The following is a 25,530-nucleotide window of genomic DNA, read 5'->3' as shown; positions in this document are numbered from 1 at the left end:
CACACACACACACACACACACGTACACATAAAAACATACTATGCCTATTTTTATTTATCACTTCTTTCCCTGGAGGTGGTGGGATAGCATCTTCTTTCATGGGTACTTTAGAGTGTTTTAAAATTTGTAGCTTTTCCTGTTATTTTAGTTCCATGCCTGTGTCTTTTCTGATCTGTTCTTTTCTCTTGTTGATGAAAGTTTTGAGGGTGAAAACATTTCCCCTAATGATTACCCTGGCTGCATTTCAAAAGCTTTGGTATGTTGTCTCATTGTTATCATTTTAAGGATGGAATTATTTTATTTCTGTGATTTGTTCCTTGATCCACTGGTTCTTTAGGATTAAATTATTTTGTTTATTTAGCAGGGAGAAACTTCAGGCAGGCAGACCCATCCGCAGGGTATGAGATGATAAGGACCTATGTTGTGGTGGTAGCAGTGACAGAGGAAAGGGGGGGCCTAGTTTAAAAATGGTGAAATTGACAGGCCTTGGCATCATGTTGGGTATGGGGCACGAAAGGTAGTGAGGAGTCCCGGATTGCTTTTAGGTTGGGAGCCTGAAGGACTGAAAGGATGGTAACAGGAGAGGTAGAAGGGAGGAGGGTTGGTTATTTTCCTCACTGTACATTATAAGATGTTGAGCAGTGAGTTTCATACATCATTCAGAATCTTAATTTTTTAAGGTAAATAGTTGCAAAGCCTTTTGTCCACGTCTTCTGCTTACAGAGTGCCATTATAAATTAAACTAATATTTATTGATCTGCAGTGTTTAGCCCTGGATATGTTTGTAGACAGTAGAGAAAGAGCCAATAAATAGAATAGAGATTGAATATTAAAAAGAGGAGTGAGAAACTTAGGTAGGGGGAGAAAGATGCTCCTTTCAATTTTGAATATAATCTGAGGTGCTATGGTATATTAATGTAGAAATGTCAGGCATTCATTGGAAATGCATGACTAGAGATTATTGCCAGAGTTGTAGATCTGGGTGCAATCTGTATAGAGTTGTTAACTGAACCCGTGAAAGTAGTTGGTATTAGCAAGGGATTGTTGAGAAGAGGTCACAGAACTTTGGAATGGAAAACCACAATTGGGGTGGGTCAGATGATGATCCAGGGAAAGAAAAACAAGAAAGGGAGTGGTCAGATTCTAGTAGAAGAACTAGAAAAGGAAGATCATTGAAGATGTGGGAGCTGGCTGGTCATCACTGTCAAATAGTACAGGAAGGTCAGGGAATGTAAGAACAGAGAAATTACATGAACTTGACATTTGAGGTCAATGATGACCCTGAAGAGAGAGCACTTCAGTAAAGTGGTAGGGACAGGAACCAGATTTCAAAAGTTGAATGAGAGATGAGGAAGCAACAAATGTAAAGCACTTTTGGTAGAAGTTTAGTAATAAAGAGGAAAAAAGACACAGGACAATAATAAATTTTTAGAGTAGTACAGTTGAGGAAAGGTTTTTTTTTAATAGGATGGGGAGACACAAGGATGTTTGTAGGTAGAGGAAAAGGAGTCTGTAGAGTGGGAGACACTGAAGATAACAAGAGGGATGACTGTTGAAACAAGTTCCTGAAGGAGAGCCTGGGGCATGGGCGTGGGTGTGGGTGTGGGGAGGGTGGCTGGATTAACCATGGCAAAAAACTGGGCTGGCTCTTGTGTGTTCATCCTTTGTTGCTGAAGAAGACCATGCCATCAGAGAAATGATGACATGACTTGCACTTGACTTTGTTTTGAGTGAGGGAGTGCTGTGCAGGTCACCAGCCTCACTTCTCCTCCAGAGCCATCTGAATCTAGTGACCAGATATTCATCAGGATGACTGGAGATGACCCAGGATGAGGCACAATTGGGGTTAAGTAACTTGCCCAAGGTCACACAGTGAGTGTCAAGTGTCTGAGGTGAGATTTGAACTCAGGTCCTCCTGACTCCTGCACTGGTGCTCTATCCACTGCACCACCTAGCTTGCTCTTAGAGACCAAGGGAAAAGAAGGTGAAGACAGAGATTTTAAGATAGGAACAAAGGCAGGATATTCATGATTATCTGAATCTTTTCTTCAGAGTAGGACATGACATGGTCAGGGTGTAGGAGAGGTGGTATTATAGTTTGGAGACCTGCAAATCTCTTATTCCCCAAACAGCTGTATATTAGGAAGTCTATTAAAGATGAGTAGAAGAGTTGCCTTGCATAGGTTAAGGTCTAGCTGAGGCTGAATAGCATGAATTTATAGTGGACCCATGTAACAAATGTTACAGCTTTCTGTAGTAGTACCAGGTGGTTTGAGAATAGAAGAAGGGAATGCAGATAGTAAACTTGTGCCTTCCTCAACAGCTCTAGCACAGTATTCAACACATTTTAGGTGTAGGTAGGATGACAAAATGGATCAGGTATTGGATTTAGTTGGGAAGACCTTAGTGCTTTAGCCATTTATAATCTATATAAAGCATTTTATACGTAAATGTATGTGTGTATAAGTATAAACTATCTTAAATAACTATATAATTTAATATATTTATGTATGTATACATCTATATATGTGTATGTTTATACATATGTATATATTATGTGTATGGGTCAGCTCTTTAAATGTTGAGTTGAATTTGGAGTGATCCAGGGTTAAGAATTACCAGGATAAACAGGAGTGATGAACTGGTAGAACAAGAAAGGTTAAGGCATTGGGATGAATAGGTTCAGGTGCAGTGGGCATCGGGTGAGTAGAAAACAAGTGATTGTGATTAGAGAGGTAAATGTCAGAATTCTTCGTCTTGGTGGTAGAACATTTTCAGGTCTCAAGTTTACCACTAATCATTATTGTGCATGACTGGGATACAGTGGAAATGTTGTGAGTGTTGATGAACTGAAAGATTAAGCTGTTAGAAAGTGTCATCAATATTCATATTGAAATCATCAGGGACAGTAATCAAGTTTGAGTTGTAATCTAAATTTGGGCCAGAGTTATCAAAGGAGGTGGAAGAATGTTCTGCAGATCACTGGATGGCAGTGTCAGAATTATAGACAGGATAGCAGGATTAAATAGTAGGAATTTCAAAGGGGAGGAAAGAGTAGTTCACCAGAGTTCCAGAAGTGGCAGTGTGGCCACAAATAATAGGTTGGTTTTTCATATAGGTCCTATGTAAAAGGGCATATATGAAAGTATCTGTTGGAAGTATTTATGGAAGTATTGAAGAGAGTAATGAAAAATAGTTATCTTTAGGAGACATGTCATCACATGGGGTGGTCACACCTTTGATCTCACCATCAGCCACAAATGTTACGTATCCATGATCAAGAGTTCTGAAATTCTTTAATATGACTGAACATAAGCCTCTTTCATTCTAACTCTTTTTGTGTCACTTCTCTTAAATCTATCCTTCATCCTCACTGAGACCTCAAGGCCATCACACCAGCCTTGGTTTCACTTTCCTCTCTTCCTACTCTCAATCTTATAGTTAACCAATTCCATATTCTACTGTTTTCTGCTTTTTAATCTCTTGCCCATTTGTTCTACCACTGCTCATGCCTTTCAAATCCAAGTCATGTCTTAATTGGGCCCTCTCTTACAGCAAAGTGATTCTTTTACTCCTCCTGAATTGATTCTCATTTACCTCCATAGCTGTTCCAAACTTTCCTTTCTCTCTTCAGACTTCTTCCTTTATCTTAGTAGAGGACCTCACCTCATACTTCTCTTGGGGTAAGAGAGACTATTTACTTCCCTTCTACGCATCTTAGCACATAGCACTTCGTTCTTCAACTCTTCCTTTATTCCAGTCTCTGACAAAGAGGTGATTCTTTTCTCCACGGTTCAGTGCTCTTCATGTATCCTTGATTCTGTCTTCTCTCATCTCCTCTGTCAGACTGTATTATCACCAAGGTGCTACCCACAGTGGCAGCTACGAATATACCAGTATATTTCCAGGTCTGAATCACACGATATAACAGATTCTCTTCATTCAAGACAGAACCAAGACATTTATTCATATACCAAAAAGCCAAATCCATCATAGTAATCAGGAAGTTTGTATATATTATGAGGTCTTCCCACAAACCAACTCCCTTAAGCAGAATCACGCCCTCTCTCACTCACAACGAGCTGCTTGCTTCTTCTCTCTTTCCCAGCTCTGCTTGCTCTGTCCCACTTGATCTCAGCCCTTCCTGTTCCACCACTTCCTGCTCCATGTGACTTAGACTCATGTGACTCAGGCTTCATGTGATTTAAGCAGGTCACATAGGCCTATTAATGGATGGGAAAGATCTTCCCATTTTATTAACAATACAGATTATACCCATAATATTCCCACTCAACTCCAATCTTCACTCTTAATTTTTCTACTGCTTCCTTCCTTGTATTCTGCAAACATGCATAGGTCTCTCCTAACCTTACCCTCTCCCCCAAACAAAACCTCACTCTGTCATTTCCTTAAACCATTATCCTTTTCTTTCTTCACTTTCATAGCCACACTTCTAGAAAAGTGCTCTACTCTTGTTGCCTCTACTTTTTCTCCTCTCATTCAGTTTATCCACTCCTTCAGTAGACCATCAGCCAAATGAAATGTTCCTTCCAAAGTCACCAGTGCCCAGTCTGATGACTCACTTGTCCTCATCCTTCTTGACCTCATTTCAGCATTTGTTGCTGTTGTCCACTCTGTTTTAACAGATTCTTTGCCTTTTCTGGGTTTTCATGATAGTGCTTTCTCTTGGTTCTCCTTTCTGTAGTCATTCCATTGCAATATTATCTGTATCTCTAAAATGTAGCATATTCCAAGGCTTTTTAAGGGATCTTGGCTCTTCTCTCTATTCTCTTGAAGACTTTATCAGTTCCCATTGGTTTAATTATCATGTCTGGGTAGATTACTCCCAGATTTATATATCCAGTGGTAATGTCTTTCCTGAGCTCTAGTTGTATATCTACAGATGCCTGTTGGATATTTCAGTAAGTATAGGCATCTCAGATTCAACTTGTATAAAAAAGAATTCATTATCTTTCCTCAAAACCTTTTGTCTTCCAAACCTTCCTATTTTTGTCAAGAGCATTACCATCTTTCCAGTCACTCAGATCAGGAATCTTGACGCTGTTCTCAACTCTTTGTTCTCCCTCCTCCCTTATCCAGTCAGTTGCCAAGTCTTCTTGACTCCTCTCTCTCATTAGTCCCGTTCTTTTTACTTATAGAGCTACTACTCTCCTTCTAAGACCGCATCACCTCTCACCTGTATTATCCTAACACTTCCTAATTGGTCTTCCTGCCTCTTTTTTTCTGTTCTGTCTTTCCCTCTGTTGTCAAACTGATATTCCTAAAATACAGGTCTAATCATATCCTCCTTTTTTCAGTAAACTTCAGTGACTTCCCATTTTCTTAGGACCAAATTTGGATTCTTCACTTTGGCATGTAAAACTCTTTACAGCTTGGCTGTAACCTAGTTTTCGTGTCTTATTAATCATTACTTCTCTTCACACACATTCCATAGTTCTAGCTTTTTGTTTTACCTTCTGTGTGACCCTCCATTTCTTGTCCCCCTGCCTTTGCACTTATTGTCTCATGTCATATAGATGGACTTCCTCTGCACCTTTGCTTCTTAGAGCCCTTGGTTTCTTAGTTGATACGCTACTTAGAAGAGACTTAGCTGATATGCTACTTAGAAGAGACTTTTTTCTAATCTCTCCCCAGCTGCCAGTGCCTTTCCTTAGAAATTACTTTGAATATGTTTTGTATATACTTATTTGTATATATGCCTTTCTCCTGAAATAATATGTTTACTTAGGGACAGTATGGTTTCATTTTTGTCTTTGTAACCCCAGCACCTGACATAGAGTTTGGGCCACAGTAGGCACAACATTTCATATAGTGCTAGAAGATGGGAGTGACACAGAAATCAACAGAGAACAAAGGAAAGGTTTTAAAAATAGATGGTTTTTGGTGTCTTTTGTTTTTACATTGCTTTGTTTCCCCCATTTTCTTCCCCTTGTTTCTTCCTAGAGAGCTGTCCCTTCTAACTGTTGTTTTTTTTTTAATGAAGAGAAATTCAGCAAGACTGACCAACACTTTGAAAAAGTCCGACATTATGTACAGTATTTGACACCTGTGGACTAGGAGCAGAAGGAGGTGCCTTATTTTTTAGGGGTCAAGTTTCTTTTAACATTTTGATTTAATCATTTTGTGGTGGTGGTTCTTTCCATTTACATTGTTATAGTTCTTATGTATATTATTTTCTTAGTTCTACTTATGTCACTTTGTATCAGTTCTTGTAAGTCTTTCAGTTCTTTGTATTCATCATACTTATTTCTTATAGAGCAGTACTATTCAATTACAGACATATATCACCACTTGTTTAGCCATTTCCCAGTCATTGGGTATTTACTTTGTTTCTAGTTCTTTGCTTCCCTAACAAATCCTATTATAAATATTTTGATAATGGAGGGTTTCTTTTTAATGACCTCAGTGAGGCTTATTGTTAGTTACAAAGTATGTGTAAGATATATGGACATTTTTGTCTTTTTATTTACATAATTCCAAATTGCTTTGCAGAATGGTACCAGTTCAGTTTCATCCACAGAGTATCAGGGTGCCCTTCTTTCCACACCTTCTTCCCAGCATTGCAGATTGGAATTTAAAAATAGAATGAATGTTCAAAAAGACACTATAGAAGGGGGTGAGGAGAGGAAAATAAGGATTGGGATGGGTTGACACAGATAAGGTTGAAAGTATGGAGAAAGAGGTAGCAAAGGAAAGGAATTTTTACCTAGGTAGTGGTACTAAAGAGCCAGAACCTGTTATTCAGTAAATATTTATTAAGCTCCTGTTGTGTGGAAGGTACTATGCTAAGCGCTAAGAATACAAAGGCGAAAGACAGTTCATGCTCTTAAGGGGCTTGCAATCTAATAGGGCAAACAGCACACAAACAACTAAATACAAAACAAGCTATATTTAGGTTAAGTTGGAGAAACTCTGAGGGAAGGCACCAGAATTAAGGGGATTTGGAGAAAAACTTCCTATAGAAGGTGGGATTTTTGTTCATCAGGAAGGTGATGTCATGACTTGGTGTATTTAAGTGAGGAAGGGCTGTGCAAAGTCACCAGTGTCACTCTCTCCTCCTGAGCCATCTGGGTCCGGTGGTAAGATATAGATCAGGATGACTGGACATGATCCAGGATGCAGTGGGAGACCTTGACCTTTTTAAGATGAAGTCTTTCCCAAGTCTGTTTGACTAAGGCAATGCCCATTTAGTGATTAAAGCTAGGCAAAAAATGAGTCAAAGAGTGGCCTCTTTTACCTAGTCAAAAAAAACCAAAAGCAAAACCCTCGGTCTGGGAGGGAACATCAGGATTTCTGGCCAAAACAGAAACAATTGCTATTTACACTCATGCTGAGCTATCAGAGCTGGGACTTGAAGGAAGCAGGGAATCTAGGAGATCAAAATAAAGAGGGAAACATTCCATGTATGGAGGATAGCCAGCGAAAATGTTCAGAGCTGGGAAACAGAATATCTTGTTCAAGGAACAGCAAAGAGGCCATTGTCAGAATCACAGGCTGCATGGGGTGGGATGTAAGGTGTAAGAAGACTGGAAAGGTAGGAAGAGGAGGCAAGTTCTGAAGGACTTTGAATTCCAAATTAGTGTAGGAGTAAGTGGGAATTTATTAATTATAGGACAGTGTAAGGATAAATTAGTTCCAATCTACTCTTTGGGTTGTTGGCTTGATGGAATAGTTTGAGGTGCATCTGCCATCCCTGTGGTTTGATTGAAACTGGAAGGGACTGGATGTTGTGAGGTTGAAGAGAGTGGAACTTTCTCTAGGTTTCGTGGCTCCTTTAGCTTTGGCATAAGAGGCCCAGGGATAATTGAAGAGAAGGAAGGGAAAGGACAGAAACAAAGGAGAAATGAAAGAAGGATAAGAGAAGATGAAACTTCTAGCATATAGGACTAGTAAAGGGTGTGTGTGTGTGTGTGTGTGTGTGTGTCTCTGTCTGTGTGTTTCAACAGTGCTTATACCTTGTTCATGGTAATTGCTGCTGTAAGTGTATTTGCTACAAACAAGGATGCAACCTGTTTTATTGGTTTCCATAAATACCCTTCTCCCCTCCCCCCCAATGAAAGACTTAGCATTAGCGTATATTACATTTCTGGCTTTAGCTGACTTTTTTACCTACCCGAATTCCTGCATGATATTTTCAGGGGAGTTCTGGGATGTGGTTGTTGATTAACTGGGGCCAGCAATTACTTTATATTTCTTCATACTTAAGTGAGAAAGTATTTCAGTTCTTTGCTTCAGGTCTAAGTGCTTCATTTCTGGTTTCACCCCTTGTTATATTCTTCTCTATTTTCTAAACCTGGGTCATAACCAGTTTAACCCTGGGGTATTTATTTTAAATTAAGTGTCTATCATATTCTGGCATTTTCCTTGCATTATATATCAAATATTAAGTGCTTAGCATAGTGACTTGTGATGTTATAGGCCTTAATAAATGCTCTTTGATTTTTCAATTGTAACCCAAAAGTTTTTTCCTAACAGAATCTTCAGTAGGAAACCCTAATTTAGATCTATATCATATAAAAAATAAGAACTGAAGGAAGGTGGTTAGAATAGTAGCTTGGCTAAAGGTATTCAAAACCTTCTATTATCTGTTTCTAACCTTTTCAGCCTTATGTTGCATACAAGAATCTTCTGAGCTAAATAAAGTGGTCTTAGTGATTTTTCCTTGAGCATATCATGCTTATTCTAACCTTCCTGCTTTTGATTAGCACTTTCTTTGTGATTTTTCTTCCTACTAGAATGTTGAACTCAACTCTAAAGAAATCCTACCAATTATTAAAAGGTCAGTTTAAGTCCTGTGTTTTGGGTGAAGCTTCCATGACTTCTAGGGCAGTTCTTTCTCCTGAATTCTTACTCTTTCATGCCAAATGGTTGGCAGTTGTATTGTCTTATTTGCTGTTTAGCACTTATATAATTTCTCTCACTTTTATAATAAGATTTTGAACTCCTTAAGGACTGAGATCATATATCATCATCATCATCATCATTATTATTATTCATACCTTTGTATTCTACAGAGTGATTAGCTGAGTAAGTTTGGGATCATCAATCAATCAGCAAGTGCTTACTGCATGCTAGGCATTTTGTTAAACAGTATACTGAGACACAAATGAAATCGTTCATTGTCTCAAGGAATTTACATTTTTCTGGAGAGATAACGTGCTTATGTAAATATATAGAGAAGTATACAAAATCAATACAAAGTAGATTTATGATAGAGGGAACTAGGGGCTAGGGGAAGGAGAGAATCAGGGAGACTTTGAACTAGGTTTTGGAGGGAACCAGGGAACCATCCAAAAGGTAGCTATTAGAAGGAAGAGCCTTCCATGAATTGAGTGCAGCCAATGTAAAAGTGTAGAGAAAAGAGATGGAGTGTTTACTTGAACAGCATGAAGACCAGTATGGCTGAACTTATAGAGAGTGTGAATGAGCAGAATGTCTGAGAAAACCAGAAGGGGGCCAGGCTTTAAATGCTAACGTCTAAATAAAATAAATATCTGTGTCAGATATTAAGGTTGGTATCAGAGAAGGAGAGATTATACAGGTCAACAAAGTGAGTGTGAATTTTTTAAGAGGCTATATGATTGGTTCATTGGAGTTCTTTTTCCCTTAAAACATCTTTTGACTACCTACTCTCTCAGCATAAGATCCCAAATAACTAGTAGGGGAATAAATCTAGTCAATTGGAGTTTTACTCTTCAGGAAATCCTAGTCTTCTTCCCAGGTTAAACTTGCCTTTGGAAGAAAAGGGATTTGGGGGATCACAATCAATGTCTTTCAAGTATTTAAAAGACCATGGAAGAGGATTTAGATTAGTTATGCTTGGTCTTGGTGGCCATAACTAGAAGTTATGGGTAGAAGATAGAATAAAGAGGAAAAAGTTAGGCTTAATTTAACAAATAGTAACTGGAGAGTAAAAGTGGTTGTCTCAAAGTAGTAGATTCCTCTTTACTGGAAGTTTCCAATAAAAGTTGGATATCCATTTGTTGCCATTGTCACAGATAGGATTCTTCAGGGACTGTTTGGACAAGGTGGCCTTTCAGGTCCCTTCCAACACTGATTTTCTTTGATTCCATGACAAAGAGCAGAAAGAAAACAATAGATGTGAAATGAAATCATATCAACAAAGAGGTAGAACTTTTGTTGCTGGGGTTCCATTTGAAAGAAGGGATTGAAGTCTTGCTTCCCCAGGAGTTGAGTTATTTGATTTACTGACAGCACCTTGAATTTGACTCTTTGGAGCTCACTGAAGTAGCGAAACAATGTAATTCTGTAAGAGGCATTATTGAAGTCTGATGCTTGATGCTGTATTCTGGTGAGTGAAGAGAGAAGATATTCAGCTTATTGCAATTCTAAAAGTCTTTTTGAATTTTTTCATTGGAAAGAGTCATATTTTGCAGAGAGACTTTCTTTTCCCTTTTGAAATAGAGTCAAACACTGACATACGTTACTTCTGATATAACGTAAGACTCTGGAAGTAGTAGTAGTCATAGCCATTGTCATTGTACGAATAGCTATCATTTATGTAGTGCTTTCAAGTTTGCTAAATACTTTGTACGTTTTATTGTATTGCACAACAACTGTACGAGGTGGATAGTATTATTATCCTCATTTGTCAGGAAACGGAAGCCTGTGAGGTGAAGTGATTAAATTTTTTTTCAATTAACAAAAATCTGCCTTCTCTCCTTCCCCCACATTCTCTCCCAACCCCTCACCATTGAGAAAGAAAGAAGAATGAAATCTGTTACATAGCCAAGCAAAATAAATTTCTACATTGGCCATGTCAAAAAAAAAATTATCATTCTACGCTCTTGAGTTCTTCACCTCTGTTGTCAGCAAGTGGGTAGCATGTTTTGTTATTAGGCTTTTGGAATTGTGGTTATTATATTGATCATAGTACTTAAGTATCTCCTGGTTCTGCTTAACTTCACTTACCAGTTCAGATATCAGTGCTCTGAAACCAACCCCTTGTAGCATAATAGTATTCCATCACATTTCTGTACCATACTTCATTCAGATATTTTCCAGTTGATAATTATTCCCTTAGTTTCCACTTCTTTGGTACCTCAAAAAGGAGCTGCTGTAAATGTTCTTTCCATTCTAAGTTAGTTTGGTTTTTTTACTCTTTTTCTCCTTTAATCTGCCCTCCCTCCAGTTCCCCTTTTTCACCTCTCCATGATGTTTTTCTGTGGAGTAAAATGTAGTTCTGTACCCACTTCTGAGTGTGTGAGTGCACCTGTGTGTAGAGACAGATACTGTATTCATCCCTCCTTTGACCAGTTGAGATAAGAGTGAAGTTCATGTGTCAGCTGCTCTCTCTACCTCATTTGTATGAATATCTCCTTGTGCCCTCTGATTATGAGATAATTTTCCCTAGCCTTCTTTTCCCTTTCCCAACTAATGTGTTCTCCCTTCTTGTTCCCAAGCCTTCTTTTTTTTTTTTTTTTTTTTTTAGGGGTTTGTAATACAGTTTATTAGTAGAAATGCATATACTTGGGGTGCAAGTCCACAAATATCTTACCTATAGGGTATGTGATTTTTTTTTCTTCTTTTTTTTTTTTTATTTAGCTTTTAACATTCATTTTCACAAAATTTTGGGTTACAAATTTTTCCCCTTTTCTCCCCTCCCCCCCCAAACGCCAAGCATTCTAATTGCCCCTATGACCAATCTGCTCTCTCTTCTATCATCCCTCTCTGCCCTTGTCTCTGTCTTCTCTTTTGTCCTGTAGGGCCAGATAGCTTTCTATACCCCTTTACCTGTATTTCTTATTTCCTAGTGGTAAGAACATTACAGTTGATCCTAACACTTTGAGTTCCAACTTCTTTAGCTCCCTCCCTCTCCACCCCTTCCCTTTGGAAGGCAAGCAATTCAATATAGGCCAAATCTGTGTAGTTTTGCAAATGACTTCCATAATAGTTGTGTTGTATAGGACTAACTATATTTCCCTCCATCCTATCCTGTCCCCCATTACTTCTATTCTCTTTTGATCCTATCCCTCCCCATGAGTGTTGACCTCAAATTGCACTCTCCTCCCCATGCCCTCCCTTCTATCATCCCCCCCCCACTCTGCTTATCCCCTTATCCTCCACTTTCCTGTATTGTAAGATAGGTTTTCATACCAAGATGAGTAGGCATTTTATTCTTTCCTTTAGTGGAATGTGATGAGAGTAGACTTCATGTTTTTCTCTCACCTCCCCTCTTTATCCCTCCACTAATGAGTCTTTTGCTTGCCTCTTTTATGAGAGATAATTTGCCCCATTCAATTCTCCCTTTCTCCTCCCAATATCTTTCTCTCTCACTGCTTGATTTCATTTTTTTTTTAAGATATGATCCCATCCTCTTCAATTCACTCTGTGCACTCTGTCTCTATGTGTGTGTGCGTGTGTGCATGTGTGTGTGTGTAATCCCACCCAGTACCCAGATACTGAAATGTTTCAAGAGTTACAAATATTGTCTTTCCATGTAGGAATGTAAACAGTTCAACTTTAGTAAGTCCCTTATGACTTCTCTTTGCTGTTCACCTTTTCATGGTTCTCTTCATTCTTGTGTTTGGAAGTCAAATTTTCTTTTCAGCTCTGGTCTTTTCATCAAGAATGCTTGAAAATCCTCTATTTCATTGAAAGACCAATTTTTCCCCTGAAGTATTATACTCAGTTTTGCTGGGTAGGTGATTCTTGGTTTTAGTCCTAGTTCCTTTGACTTCTGGAATATCCTATTCCATGCCCTTCGATCCCTTAATGTAGAAGCTGCTAGATCTTGTGTTATCCTGATTGTATTTCCACAATACTTGAATTGTTTCTTTCTAGCTGCTTGCAATATTTTCTCTTTCACCTGGGAGTTCTGGAATTTGGCCACAATGTTCCTAGGAGTTTCTCTTTTTGGATCTCTTTCAGGCGGTGTTCTGTGGATTCCTTAAATATTTATTTTGCCCTCTGGTTCTAGAATCTCAGGGCAGTTTTCCTTGATAATTTCATGAAAGATGATGTCTAGGGTCTTTTTCTGATCATGGCTTTCAGGTAGGCCCATAATTTTTAAATTGTCTCTCCTGGCTCTGTTTTCCAGGTCAGTTGTTTTTCCAATGAGATATTTCACATTATCTTCCATTTTTTCATTCTTTTGGTTTTGTTTTGTGATTTCTTGGTTTCTCATAAAGTCATTAGCCTCCATCTGTTCCATTCTAATTTTGAAAGAACTATTTTCTTCAGTGAGCTTTTGAATCTCCTTTTCCATTTGGCTAATTCTGCTTTTGAAAGCATTCTTCTCCTCATGGGCTTTTTGAACCTCTTTTGCCAGTTGAGTTAGGCTAGTTTTCAAGGTGTTATTTTCTTCAACATTTTTTTGGGTCTCCTTTAGCAGGGAGCTGATTTGCTGTTCATGCTTTGACTTCATGTCTCTCATTTCTCTTCCCAGCTTTTCCTCCACCTCTCTAACTTGATTTTCAAAATTCTTTTTGAGCTCTTCCATGGCCTGTGCCCATTGAGTGGGCTGGGACACAGAAGCCTTGATTTCTGTGTCTTTGCCTGATGGTAAGCATTGTTCTTCCTCATCAGAAAGGAAGGGAGGAAATGCCTGTTCACCAAGAAAGTAACCTTCTATAGTCTTATTTCTTTTCCCTTTTCTGGGCATTTTCCCAGCCAGTGACTTGACCTCTGAATATTTTCCTCACACCCACCTCACCTCCTAATCTTCCCAGCCAGTGTTTGGGGTCTGAGATTCAAATGCTGCTTCCAGCCTCAGGGCTTTGGGCGGGGGCAGGGCTGCTATTCAGTGTGAGATTAAATTCAGATGCTCAGGTGAGGGCAGGGCTGCCTCTCAGGCTCAGTTCCCTCAGGGAGTTTATGCACAGACCTTCAACAATGGATCCAGGCTCCTGCGTGCTTGGAGAGCCCTGGTCTGCCGCTGCCCCTCAGCTTCTGTCTCCCGAGGGGGCCCGAGCCATGGGGGCACCCCACTCCCCCCTCGACCCGCCAAAGGGACTCTCTCACCGACCCCCGTCACCTGTGGGTGGAGGTACTTGTGCGGCCGCTGGAGATCCCGTCCCTGAAGCCCGCTCGGATCTGTTCCTCTCGGTGCCGCGGCCACGGCAGGGCTGTACTCAGCTCCCAGTCCTGGCGCCCAGTCCGCAGCACGAAGGACCCTTTACGAGAGGTTTGCAGGTCTCTCCGGAACAGAAGTCTCCCTCGCTCCAATGTTCTGTGGCCTCTGGGTGCAGAACTCGCCGTGAGCCACTTCTTTGTAGTTGTTCTATGGGTTGTGGGCTCGGAGCTATGTGTATGTGCGTCTTTCCACTACGCCATCTTGGCTCGGTATGTCCCAAGCCTTCTTTCTAATCAGGCTTTCTCTTTGACTCCCTTCCCAATGATAGGAGTTAGTAGGGTCACATGTATAATCTTCCCATCTTAAAATATAAACAGTTTATTGAAGTTGACCTTTAAGGTTAGTATTTATTCATGTATTTATATTTTTATCGTTCTCTTGACTTGCATATTTGTATTTCAGGGTTTCTATGCAGCTCTCGTCTTTTCATCAGGAATGCTTGGAAGTCTTCTGTTTTATTAAAGACCCATTTTTTCCTCCGAAGCATTATACCCAGTTTTGCTGGATAAGTTCTTTATAGTTGTAAGCCTATGTTTTTGCTTTCTGAAATGTCATATTCTAAACCTTCTGCTCTTTTATAGTGGTGGTTTCTAAATAGTGTGTGATCCTCTGACTGTGACTCCTTCATACTTGAATTCTTTATGACTGTATTCAGTATTTTTTTTTTATTGGAATCTCTGGATTTTGTCTATAATTCTGAGAGTTTTCATTTTGGATCTTCTTTTAATTATTGACTGGTAGGTTCTTTTAATTTCTACCTTGTCTTCTGGTTCTGAGCTATCTGGGTAGCTTTTATGATTTCTTGAAATATGATGTCTAGGGTTTTGTTTTTGTTTTTTGGTTATTGCTTTCAGGTAATCCAGTGATTATTAAATAATCTTTCCTTGATCTCTTTTCCAGGTTGCTCTGAGATACCTTTCATTGTCTTCAGTTTTTTCACTCTTTTGACTTTGTTTTCAGTTTTTCTTGTTGTTCCACGAATTCATTAACTTCAGTTTGGTTTACTCTCATTTTTATTTTATTTTTTTAAAATATAATTTATTTATTTTTCAGTTCTTAACATTCACTTCCACAAGAATTTGAGTTCAAAATTTTCTCCCCATCAATCCCCACCCTCCATTCCAGGACAACATGCACTCCATCTGTTCCTTCCTCCAGTCTGTCCTCCTATTACCCACCTTTCTTCCATCCCACTTCCCCTCTATTTTCCTGTATGGGAAAACAGATTTTTATACTCCATTGCCTGTATAGCTTAATTTCCAGTTGCATGCTGAAACAATTTTTAACATTCATTCTTAAAGCTTTGAGTTCCATATTCTCTCCTTCCCCCCCCCCCCCACTCTCATTGAGAGAACAAGCAATTCAATGTAGGTCATACATGTGTATGCAAAGCACTTCCATAATAGTTATGATGTAAAAGACTAACCACATTTCCCTCTGTCCTGTTCTGCCCTTCATTTATTCCATTCTCTCTCTTGATCTGTCCTCCCACAATAGTGTTTGCTTCTGATTATCCCTTTCCCCAATTTGCTGTCCCTTCTATTATCTTCCCTCTGCTATCCCCTTCCCCCTTGCCTTCCTGCAGGGTAAAGATTTCCATTTCCAATTGAGTGTGTGTTATTCCCTACTTAAGCCAAATCCCATGAGAGTAAGACTCAATTATGTCCTTTCATCTCCTCCCTCTTCCCCTCCTTTATAAAAGCTGTTTCTTGCCTCTTTTATGTGAGGTGATTTTGCTACATTCTCCCTCTCCGTTTGTCTTACTCCTAGTACATTCCATTCAACAGTAAATTTTATTTTATTTTTTAGGTATTCTTTCATATTCAGCTTACCCTGTGCCATGTGCGCGTGTGTATACATACGTATATATATATATATATATATATATATATACATATATACACACACCCATGTACATAGACATACTTACACACATATAATATGCACATACATACATACCCATACACAAGTACATATTCCCTCTAACTACCCTAATACTGAAAAAGGTCTCTTTTTCCCTGAAATATCAGTTTTGCTGGGTAGGTGATACTTGGTTTTACTCCTGTCTCCTTTGACTTCTGAAATATCATATTCCAAGCACTTTGATCCTAGAAGCTGCTAAATTCTGTGTTATCCTGATTGTATTTCCACAATACTTGAATTGTTTCTTTCTGGTTGCTTGTAATATTTTCTCCTTGACCTGGGAACTCTGGAATTTGGCTACAGTATTCCTAGAAATTTTCCTTTTGGGATCTCTTTCAAGAGGTGATCTGTGAATTCTTTCCATTTGTATTTTACCCTCTATTTTACCCTCTGTAGAATATCAGGGCAGTTTTCCTTGATAATTTCTTGGATGATGATGTCTGGGCTCTTTTTTTGATCATGATTTTCAGGTAGACCAATAATTTTTAAATTATCCCTCCTGGATGTATTTTCCAGGTCAGTTGTTTTTCCAGTGAGATATTTCACATTGTCTTCTATTTTTTCATTCTTTTAGTTTTGTTTTATAATTTCTTGGCTTCTAATAAAATCATTAGTTTCCATCTGTTCCATTCTGATTTTGAAAGAACTATTTTCTTCAATGAGCTTTTGAACCTCCTTTTCCATTTGGTCAATTCTGCTTTTTAAATCATTCTTCTCCTCATTGGCTTTTGGACCTCTTTTGCCATTTGGGTTAATCTATTTTTAAAGGTGTTATTTTCTTCAGCATTTTTTTTTTGGGGTCTCCTTTAGCAAGCTGTTGACTCACTTTTCATGATTTTCTTGCATCTCTTTTATTTCTCTTCCCAATTTTTCCTCCACCTCCCTTATTGGATGTTCAAAATCCTTTTTGAGCTCTTCCATAGCCTGAGACCATTGCATATTGTTTGTGGAGGTTTTGGATATAGAAACCTTGACTTTTTATCTTCCTCTGATGGTGTGCTTTGTTCTTTCTTATCTGAAAGGATGGGAGAAAATACCTTTTCACCAAGAAAGTAACCTTTTGTAGTCTTATTTTTTCTCCTTTTTTGGGCATTTTCTCAGCTAGTTACTTAACTTTTGAGTCCTTTGTTAAGTGGAGGATGTACACTAGGAACCTGTAAGTTCTCAGTTCTTTCAAGGTGGCACAATCAAGGGAGAGGAGTTTACTCCTCTCCTGGCCTTTGCTCTCTGGTCTGTGGGCAACCACAAGCACTCTTTTCTGTCCAGGATCTGTGAGTAGGATTCCCTTTCCACAGCCATCACCAGCTCTACCATGCCAGCACTCCTCACCCCAGGACTGCCACTCAGAACTGAGACCCAGATCAGGGACTTGATTCCCCTGGAGTCTTTAGGTGGAAGGTTCCCCTGTCACCCAGGTGAAAGAGCTTTCTTACTGACCTTTGTAGCTGTCTTTGGTGTTTGTGGGTTGAGAAATCTGGGAACCACTGCTGCTACCTGTGATTCCTTGCCTTGATGCCTGCTCCAGTCCCATCCTAGCTGTGCAACATGGCCAAGGTTGGGCTGTGCTCTGCCCTGAGCCCAGTGTGGTAGACCTTTCCTGTCGACCTTCCAGGCTGTCTTGGGCTGGAAATGTCTTTTACTGTGTCATTTTGTGGCTTCTGCTGCTCTAGAATTTGTTTAGAGTAATTTTTTTTACAAGTATTTTATGGGTTATGGGGGGAGAGGTAGAGCAGGTCCATCCTTCTACTCTGCCACCTAGGCTCTGCCCTGATATATTCTAATTTTTAGGGCATTTGTTTCATGGGAAAATTTTTGTACCTCTTGTTCCAAGCTGTTAATTTTCCTTTCAGTTTTTTTCTTCCTTAGCTCTCATTTCTTTTCCCATTTCCCCCTCTCTAGTATTCTCATTTTAGAAATAATATTTAACTCTTTAAAACAAACAACTTTTCTAGGAATTTTAGTTGAACTTGAGCTTAAGTTATGTGTTTTCTTTGTGGCTTTGATTGTACATATTTTGGAATCATTCTCTTTTGAATTTGTACCTCGAATGTCTCTGTCAACATAATTACTCTTTTTGGCAATTTATGGGGATTCTTTTTTTCATTTACTAACTCTGCCAGCTTACTTCCTGACTGCGGCCTTATGATAGTTCTGGACTCTCATTTTGCTAGAGGGAAGATTTGGGCTGCTCTTGTTGCTACTTTTTTATAGTATTGAGTATTATGTTATTCTAGGATCTCAGGAACAACAGCTCAGGCTAGGACCTGGAAGTCTGAAGCAGGGCAAGGTCTGATAGTTGTCCCCCTTATCTGAGCTCTGCAAGTTCCTGATATGGGTTTCTGGCTGAACAACACACTTAGGGGCTACTTGGCATATTTGGAGTTCCAGTAGAGTATTGATGGACTCACCTACTATTTGTTGTCTGAAAAGCTCTACGTTTCATAGGGAAGGAAATGGGATTTCTACCTTAGTCATTCTGCTTCAATCTTCAGACTGCCCTGGAAACTAGAACTGAGACTATGCTTCACTCCTAATGTCCCAACCACAGAACTACTGCTTGTTTCTGAATTTGCCCTTTGCTTGGCACACCTGCTAGGGCCCTCAACTACTATTTAACCCTGAGGGCCAACCCAATGTACAAGTCCTCTTTTCAGTCTACCTTCAGTCTGTGCTCTGGAACTGTGTAGTCTCTGACATCGCTGCCAGTTTGTACCCATTCTTGTGCCCTACACAAGTTTGGACCCTTGATTCTAGTGCTTGGTACCTCTTCTTGCCTGGGTGCAGAAACTGCTCTAACATGCTCCTGACCAGATCCTGTCCCCAATGTCTACAGACACGGGCCGGAAAAGTGAATCATTGTGATTTTTTTTTTTTTTTTGGATTTCTGATTAGGATTCAATCTTGTGTGTTTTCTAGATCTGGTTTTCTTTGGGGGGTGGTGGGGCTTACTGTATTTCTTGCTACTCTATCATTTTATGCCTCTCCAATGACTTGCCATGGTCACGCAGCTATTAGGTGTTGGAGATTTCTTTGATGATTAGTTTCCTTGTCTATGAAATGAAGGGATTTGGTGAAATTGACCCTGATTTCCTATGTAAGCCTAAACAAGTCTCCTTCTGTACAAAGTAGGAATTATCCCTATCTAGCTTAAATTTTTTTCTTAGAAACTTTCAAACATTTTTGCATTTTTGCTTTTGTTTTAATCATAACAATTTAAAAAATTGCTCCCTGTAATGTTTTGTGTCTAAGTTAACCAAATAGTGGAGATGGTGATGATTTTGAAGGGAATGAGAAGCAGCATTCATTGAACCTAGTGATTTGGATGAGCATTAATGACTAGAAGACACAGATGCCTACTTATCTTAAAGGAAAACAGTAAAGAAAATCAGTCTTTTGTGTATTGTGTCTTCTGAGCCCAATAATCTATCTCATATGGAAAGTTTCATATTTTTTATTGCTGGCTAATTCTAAGTTTCCTTTGACTTCCTATGGCACAATTTGTTTCCTGACAAATATTTACTGGGAGAAAAGTCACGTGGCTCCAGTGGAAGGGTTACTGCCATCAACAGACAATCACACACACACACACAATTACACTTAATTGAGTTGGATAGATAAATACTGATAGGAATCTTCTCATTGTTTACTTAATTTGGCTTTATTTTCCTTGATGCCTATTTCCTGGTGCTAGTACAGTCTAACCTCTTTTCAGTGTGTCAGAGTAAGAAGTAGGACAAACTTCTAATAATAAAAGTTTGAAAGCTGGAAGAGAAATGACTGGAAATTCTGTTTCTCTTTTCGTTTATGAACAAGCATGAAAAGCCTTAGGCTATCCCTTGGCTACTTGTTAACATTGAAGTTTTGAGGATATAATATAGGACTTAATTCCCTTGAATTAGTGGAATTGCTTTGGAGGAGGAGAGTTTATTTTTTTTAGGGGTGAATGATGGTTTATGAGGGGAGAAAATTATTGAGTGCTTTCTGAGCAAGTGTTAGGTATAGGAAGAAAAGACCCAGATTAGATTTAGAATATATAATGCCTTCTTTTGGTATATGTTATGAAAGGACAGACATTGGCTCTAGAAAATTACTCCAAAATATTGAGACTTTACAACTCGGAAGCTCAGTCCTCTTGTTTTGTTTTTTATTTGTTCAGTTTTGCCTAAAAAGAGAATTAATATCTGTATTCTCTTTCAGGACTCTAGTTCTCTGTTGTCTTCCCACAATCCTCAACTGAAATCTGGACACCGAGAAATTATTTCATGGGAATCTAATTTTCTTTCTTAATTCTCCTTATTTTGTTGCTCATGTTTACATCTTCTTCATCCATTCTGAGCATTTGTTTTTTGATGGTTTCATAAATAACTTTCATAAGGTCTCATCTTTGAAACGAAGCAGATTGAGGACATCACCACTCTGTCATATGGAAAAATTAAGAAGCTTTTTTTTGAAGGGGGCGGATAGAAAATATCTTTCTCCAATTCCAGATGAGAGCATATTTTTCTCAGGAGGAAAAGAAAGACACTTTGTTTTATATTCTCTGAAATCTTGGTCTTGTTTAAAACTTGATCCAATTATAAAAATCTAGATGATGGAAAATTTTAGCTATTAAGAATCCATATTTTAGAGAAAAGAATCTATATTTTTAATTTTCTTTTCTATAATAATAATTTTATATCCTGCATTTCAGTGTTATATTGGTAGGTAGCTATTTCTACAGACTGACTTATTTGTTTTCCCCTCCTTGAATACTAGACCAGTGATTCTTTACACTCTTGAAAATTATTGACTTCCCCCCAAAGGTTTGTTATATGGGTTATTTCTATTGATTTTTACTATATTAGAAAGTAAAACATCTTAATGTTATTATGAAAATAATTTTGACTTCATGGAACCCCTGAAAGAGTCTGAGGGATCTTTAGGGATCCACCCTTTGAAAACCATTGGGCTAGACAGAATAGCCATTTACTGTGTTGCCTGACTACTTACAATTAAATTATTCAGCAAAAGCTGAATGTGTGCTAATGTTTGTAGCACACATTATTTTTGGAATTATGGCTAGATACAGTTACCTTGTCTGTAAAATGAAGAGTTTGGACTAAATGATTGTTGAGGCTCATTCCTACTTTAAGATTCTGTGATTAATGATCCTAAGCATGAACTAGAAGCTGCCTGCTCTCAGCAGAATGACATACACATAAAGAGTTAATAATAAAAGGCAGAATGTGTTTGTTGTTAGGTAAGCTATGGAGGCCATATGTGGTTTATGAATTGTCAGACTAATCTTACTACTATTCTTTTATTTCATGTTCTTACTTTTTTTTTTTTGGTCAGGTTCACCAGACTGCTCAATTAAGAAAATGCCATAGGTAATAATAGTTCTTGAGTTCATTAAGGCATTTTATAAAGTCTGCCCCATAATAAATAATAAAAAATTTTGCGTTCATATAGCATTTTCACATATATTTTTATTTAGTCCTAGCAGCAGACCTGTAATATAGTCAGGGCAGGTATCTTCTCTGTTTATAGGTGAAGAAACCAAGGTTAAGAAGGAATAAATACTTCATTAGGCCAAGATTACTTAAATAGGTGATGGAGCTGGGATTTACACATCTTTCGACCTTTAGCTTCTCTCGCTCTCTACTTCTCTTGAGCAATATTTACCAGTTACTGGGTAATTTTCACGGGTCTGCAAGTGCTTTTTCATTCATTTAAAAAGATTAAGTTCACAGGTTCAAAATAGGGGAGGTGGTGTCAAATGAAAGAGTACTCGAGGTTTTTGTGGACTACAAGTTGAATGTCCACCAGCTACATGATATGGCAGCCAAAGGGTGAACAAAATCTTAAGTATTAAGAGAGGCATCTGTATGCACTACTGCTGTCCTGCTCAGACCCTATCTAGTATTGTGTTCAGTTCTAGAGTATCACCTTTTACGTTGAAGACTATCCAGAGGAAGGTAACCAGAATGCTGATGAGCCTGAGAATTATGCCATCTGATGATTGGTTGAGGGAAATAGGAATGTTTGGTCTGGAGAAGGAAGAGATGACTTAGGAGAGGACATGACAGCTGATATCCCTTATGAAAGAATTGCATTCCTTCTTTATTCCTTTCAACTCTTTGAATGCCCAGTTTCCCCCCAAACTCAGCTTAAGCACCACATCCTACTATATAAGGCCCTTCCTGGTGTCTATCTGCCTTCCACTTTCCCCACCTGTTGGTCCTTTCTTTACAAATTAGCGTATATTTATTTTGCATATATGTGTCTTTCTGGCTGGTTGGCTGACTGCCTATCTCCCTTAATGTTTTTCTTCAATATAAGCTCTTTCAGGGAAGGAACTGTTTCACTTATTTTTCTTTGTTTCCTTAACCCCTAGCTCATTGTCTGGCACATAAGAGGTACTAATAAATACTCATTGTCTAAATGATTAGGTGTGTTCTGTTTTGCCCCAGAGGGCAGAGCTAGAAGTTATAGGCAGAGGTTGTGAAGAAGAAAATTTAGTGTTCAGCATAAGAGAAAAATTTGCTAACAATTAGAACTAGTCGGTTGTGGCATGTATTGCTTGGGAGAGAAATAGTGGTTCCCCACTCATTGGTGGTTTTCAGGCAAAGGGTGGATCATGTTTTGTTGGGTATAACATAGAGGGAATTCGTATTTGGGTCTGGTTTAGACTATTAGCTTTTACATCCTCTTCAATTCTGAAATTCTGTGATTATTATTTACTAGGGGAGTTTTTTACAAAGGAATTTTGTAGTGAATCCTTTCTAATTCAGATAATCATCCTTCCATTTTTCTTTTATTTCCTAAATTTAGATTTTTTTTTCTAATTTTTGGCCTGGGCCTGTGATACTCATTGCTATAGAGCATGCCTAATCAGAAAATTCCCTCCACTGGTACAGATCAGTACCTGCTCTTTTAATTATTGTAATACTGATGGGGTTAAATGATTTAAATGACTTCACCTTGGAAGTTGAACATGATCTCATGTCTTCATGAATCCAAGGCTCCCCTTTTTTTATGGATATATATTAACATCTTATACATATATATTATACACACATGCACACCACAGATACTAGAGATTTCAGAAAGTGTGTCTGTGGGTACATCTGTAGTATGAGTAACACTCCGTTACTGGGAGGGAGAAGGGCAGGTATTATTAAATGCTAGGTTTAATCAAAATTATGGTGGGAAGACTTGAATAGACTAGTATTTCTGAAGTGGGAATTAAGAATCATTAACTATTAATAACTGAGTAAGGAGATAATAGTAGTTATAAGTTAGTGTGAAAGATTGTTCAACCAGTTAGCAAGTTAATTAACTATCCAGTTTATAAGGAAAATTCAACTAACCAGTTTTGGAACTTTTCTTCTTTTTCCCACATTTTCCCACCAGAGCCTTAATTTTAATGCTTAAATGAGCGTTTCCTAACCTGTGTTCTGAATTGGAATTATTGCATCCCAAACAGCCATAGATTATAACTATTGTACTGTGAGTGTTTATGAAATATTTTAATGTTTAAAAAAAGTTCCTCATGCCCAAAGGTTGGTAACCAGTGCTATATGCACAGTGGTGTCAATCAAATAGAAACAGTACCATTAAAGTGTATGTATGTAAGGATCCCGGTGGGGAGCATATTCAATTAGTTTTAAATTGTAATATTTGTTTTATATTATTTTTAATTTATTTTGTTAAATATTTCCCAATTACATTTTAATCTGGTTTGTTCTACATTCAAGTTGTTTGACGCCTCTGTCCTACTCCCATAAAGTGTTCTCCTAACAGCAAAATAATTCATCAAGCAAAAGTAGTGCTATTTTCAGTTTTGTGTATCACGATGGGCAGGGGTTGTAAAACACTAGAGAGTTAAGCGGACAGAGACCAAATTTCTTCTTACTTTGAGTCTGGGCAGCTTATACACCAACGTTGTGAAGACTGCAATTAGAAGGCAGGTCCCACATAGCAAACTTAAAGTTAATGGGGTCAGGCTGGAAAAATGGTGTCAAATATTTCTGTGGGAGGTGCCCCTGTTTCCAGTTCTTTGGTTATTTGGAAGAATGAACTTACAACTAGTGAACTGCATTACTTGCAATGATTCAGATAGACTGGTTAAGGTTTGAGCTTGTGACTGTGAGCTAAACTATGGGAAAAGACTACTCTTGTGCCTACTGCATTTATGTACTATAAAGTTCTGAAAATCATGCATTTACTATGGAGCTCATCACTTCTCTTCTTTGGGTATCAATGTATAGCCCAATAAAAATAATAATTATGCTCTTCAGATCTGGTTGCCAAATGTTGATGTTTCTCACTCCACACATAATTATAACTCACTCTCTAATATGGTGTACTCTGTCCCTGATTTTTATGTTTCATAACATTTATGCCTGCTTACTCTCTACTGATTTTTCCTCTTTTTCTTCTTTTTCAGAATGGACTGTTGAATTATGAAGTATTCTAGAGCTAATAGCATAGCATTGCTGCGCTACTCAATACTTTATCTCCTGCTAGTTATTTAAATTGGACTTTTAATAACCTCCCAGCTGCTCTTGAGACACACATGGTGCATTGTTGCCATTCCCCGGATTGCATCTTTGAAACCAAGGCCCTCAGTAACCTTTGTCAAACAAAGAGGCAGCCTCCAGGAAGCCTTCCTAGTGGGGGATTCAGCCTAACTGCCCTCTAGCTTTCTCTGGCCCAGGCTGTATTTGAATTCCATCATGGAGTACCGAATGGAGTCTTGCTTGGCACAAGTGTTACAGAAAGATGTGGGGAAACGACTACAAGTGGGCCAAGAATTAATAGACTATTTCTCAGACAAGCAGAAGTCTGCCGATCTTGAACATGATCAGACCATGTTAGATAAGCTTGTGGATGGACTTGCCACTTCTTGGGTGAACTCTAGTAATTATAAGGTAAGCTTTGCTTAAGAAGACTCTTCTCTAATGGTTGGGTTATTTCATTTCTGCAAACTTTCCATTAAAAACATTATATGCAAGAAACAGTGTGGTTTATTTGATACCAGTAAAGTATACCCAGTGATTTGTGACTTTGGGATGTTTGGTACCAGAGGAAATAGATAATTCACTTTCTTTGGGTTTGTTAAGTAATGTGAAATCCTTGTGCAGCATATCTTTTTAAGGAAGCCAAATAAATAGAAAAGAGAAGTTATATATTGGAAAGTTTATAAGTATTTACAACCCTAAAGTTACAGTATTTGTTTCTTGGGAGTGATGAATGTGGGGTCATGGGAGAATATGTGAATGGTCTTTCATGAATGACAAATAGTCTCTGTTGATAGCCTCTGGGGGATGGAATTGGTAATTGGATATTGAGCTTTTCACCTTAAGGTTTCTGGTTAGAAGCCAGCCCAGGTCCCTGGCCAGGAATAGCATTGATTGCTAAGAACCCTTTTGTGACCTGTGTGTAATGGACTGGCTGACACATTGCAGGTTCTGGAAAGACAGATGTCACATGGTGTCCTTGGGGAC

General features: G+C 38.5%; 1 protein-coding gene across 13 annotated transcripts in view; it reads left to right on the top strand.

Moving 5' to 3' along the window:
- Positions 1–25,530, top strand: part of CLASP1 (cytoplasmic linker associated protein 1) — a 338,497-nt gene that overhangs the window by 23,565 nt on the left and 289,402 nt on the right. For all 13 annotated transcript variants that reach the window (XM_072613409.1, XM_072613408.1, XM_072613396.1 and 10 more), the window contains exon 2: positions 24,471–24,954. In XM_072613409.1, the coding sequence (XP_072469510.1) occupies positions 24,760–24,954 (195 nt within the window). In that variant the 5' untranslated portion in view covers positions 24,471–24,759. The remainder of the gene's footprint in view (positions 1–24,470; positions 24,955–25,530) is intronic.

This window comes from Notamacropus eugenii, chromosome 5 (assembly GCF_028372415.1).
Source record: "Notamacropus eugenii isolate mMacEug1 chromosome 5, mMacEug1.pri_v2, whole genome shotgun sequence".
NCBI lineage: Eukaryota > Metazoa > Chordata > Mammalia > Diprotodontia > Macropodidae > Notamacropus > Notamacropus eugenii.
The sequence above is the reverse complement of the archived record's forward strand: the minus strand, read 5'-3'. Positions and strand labels throughout refer to the sequence as shown.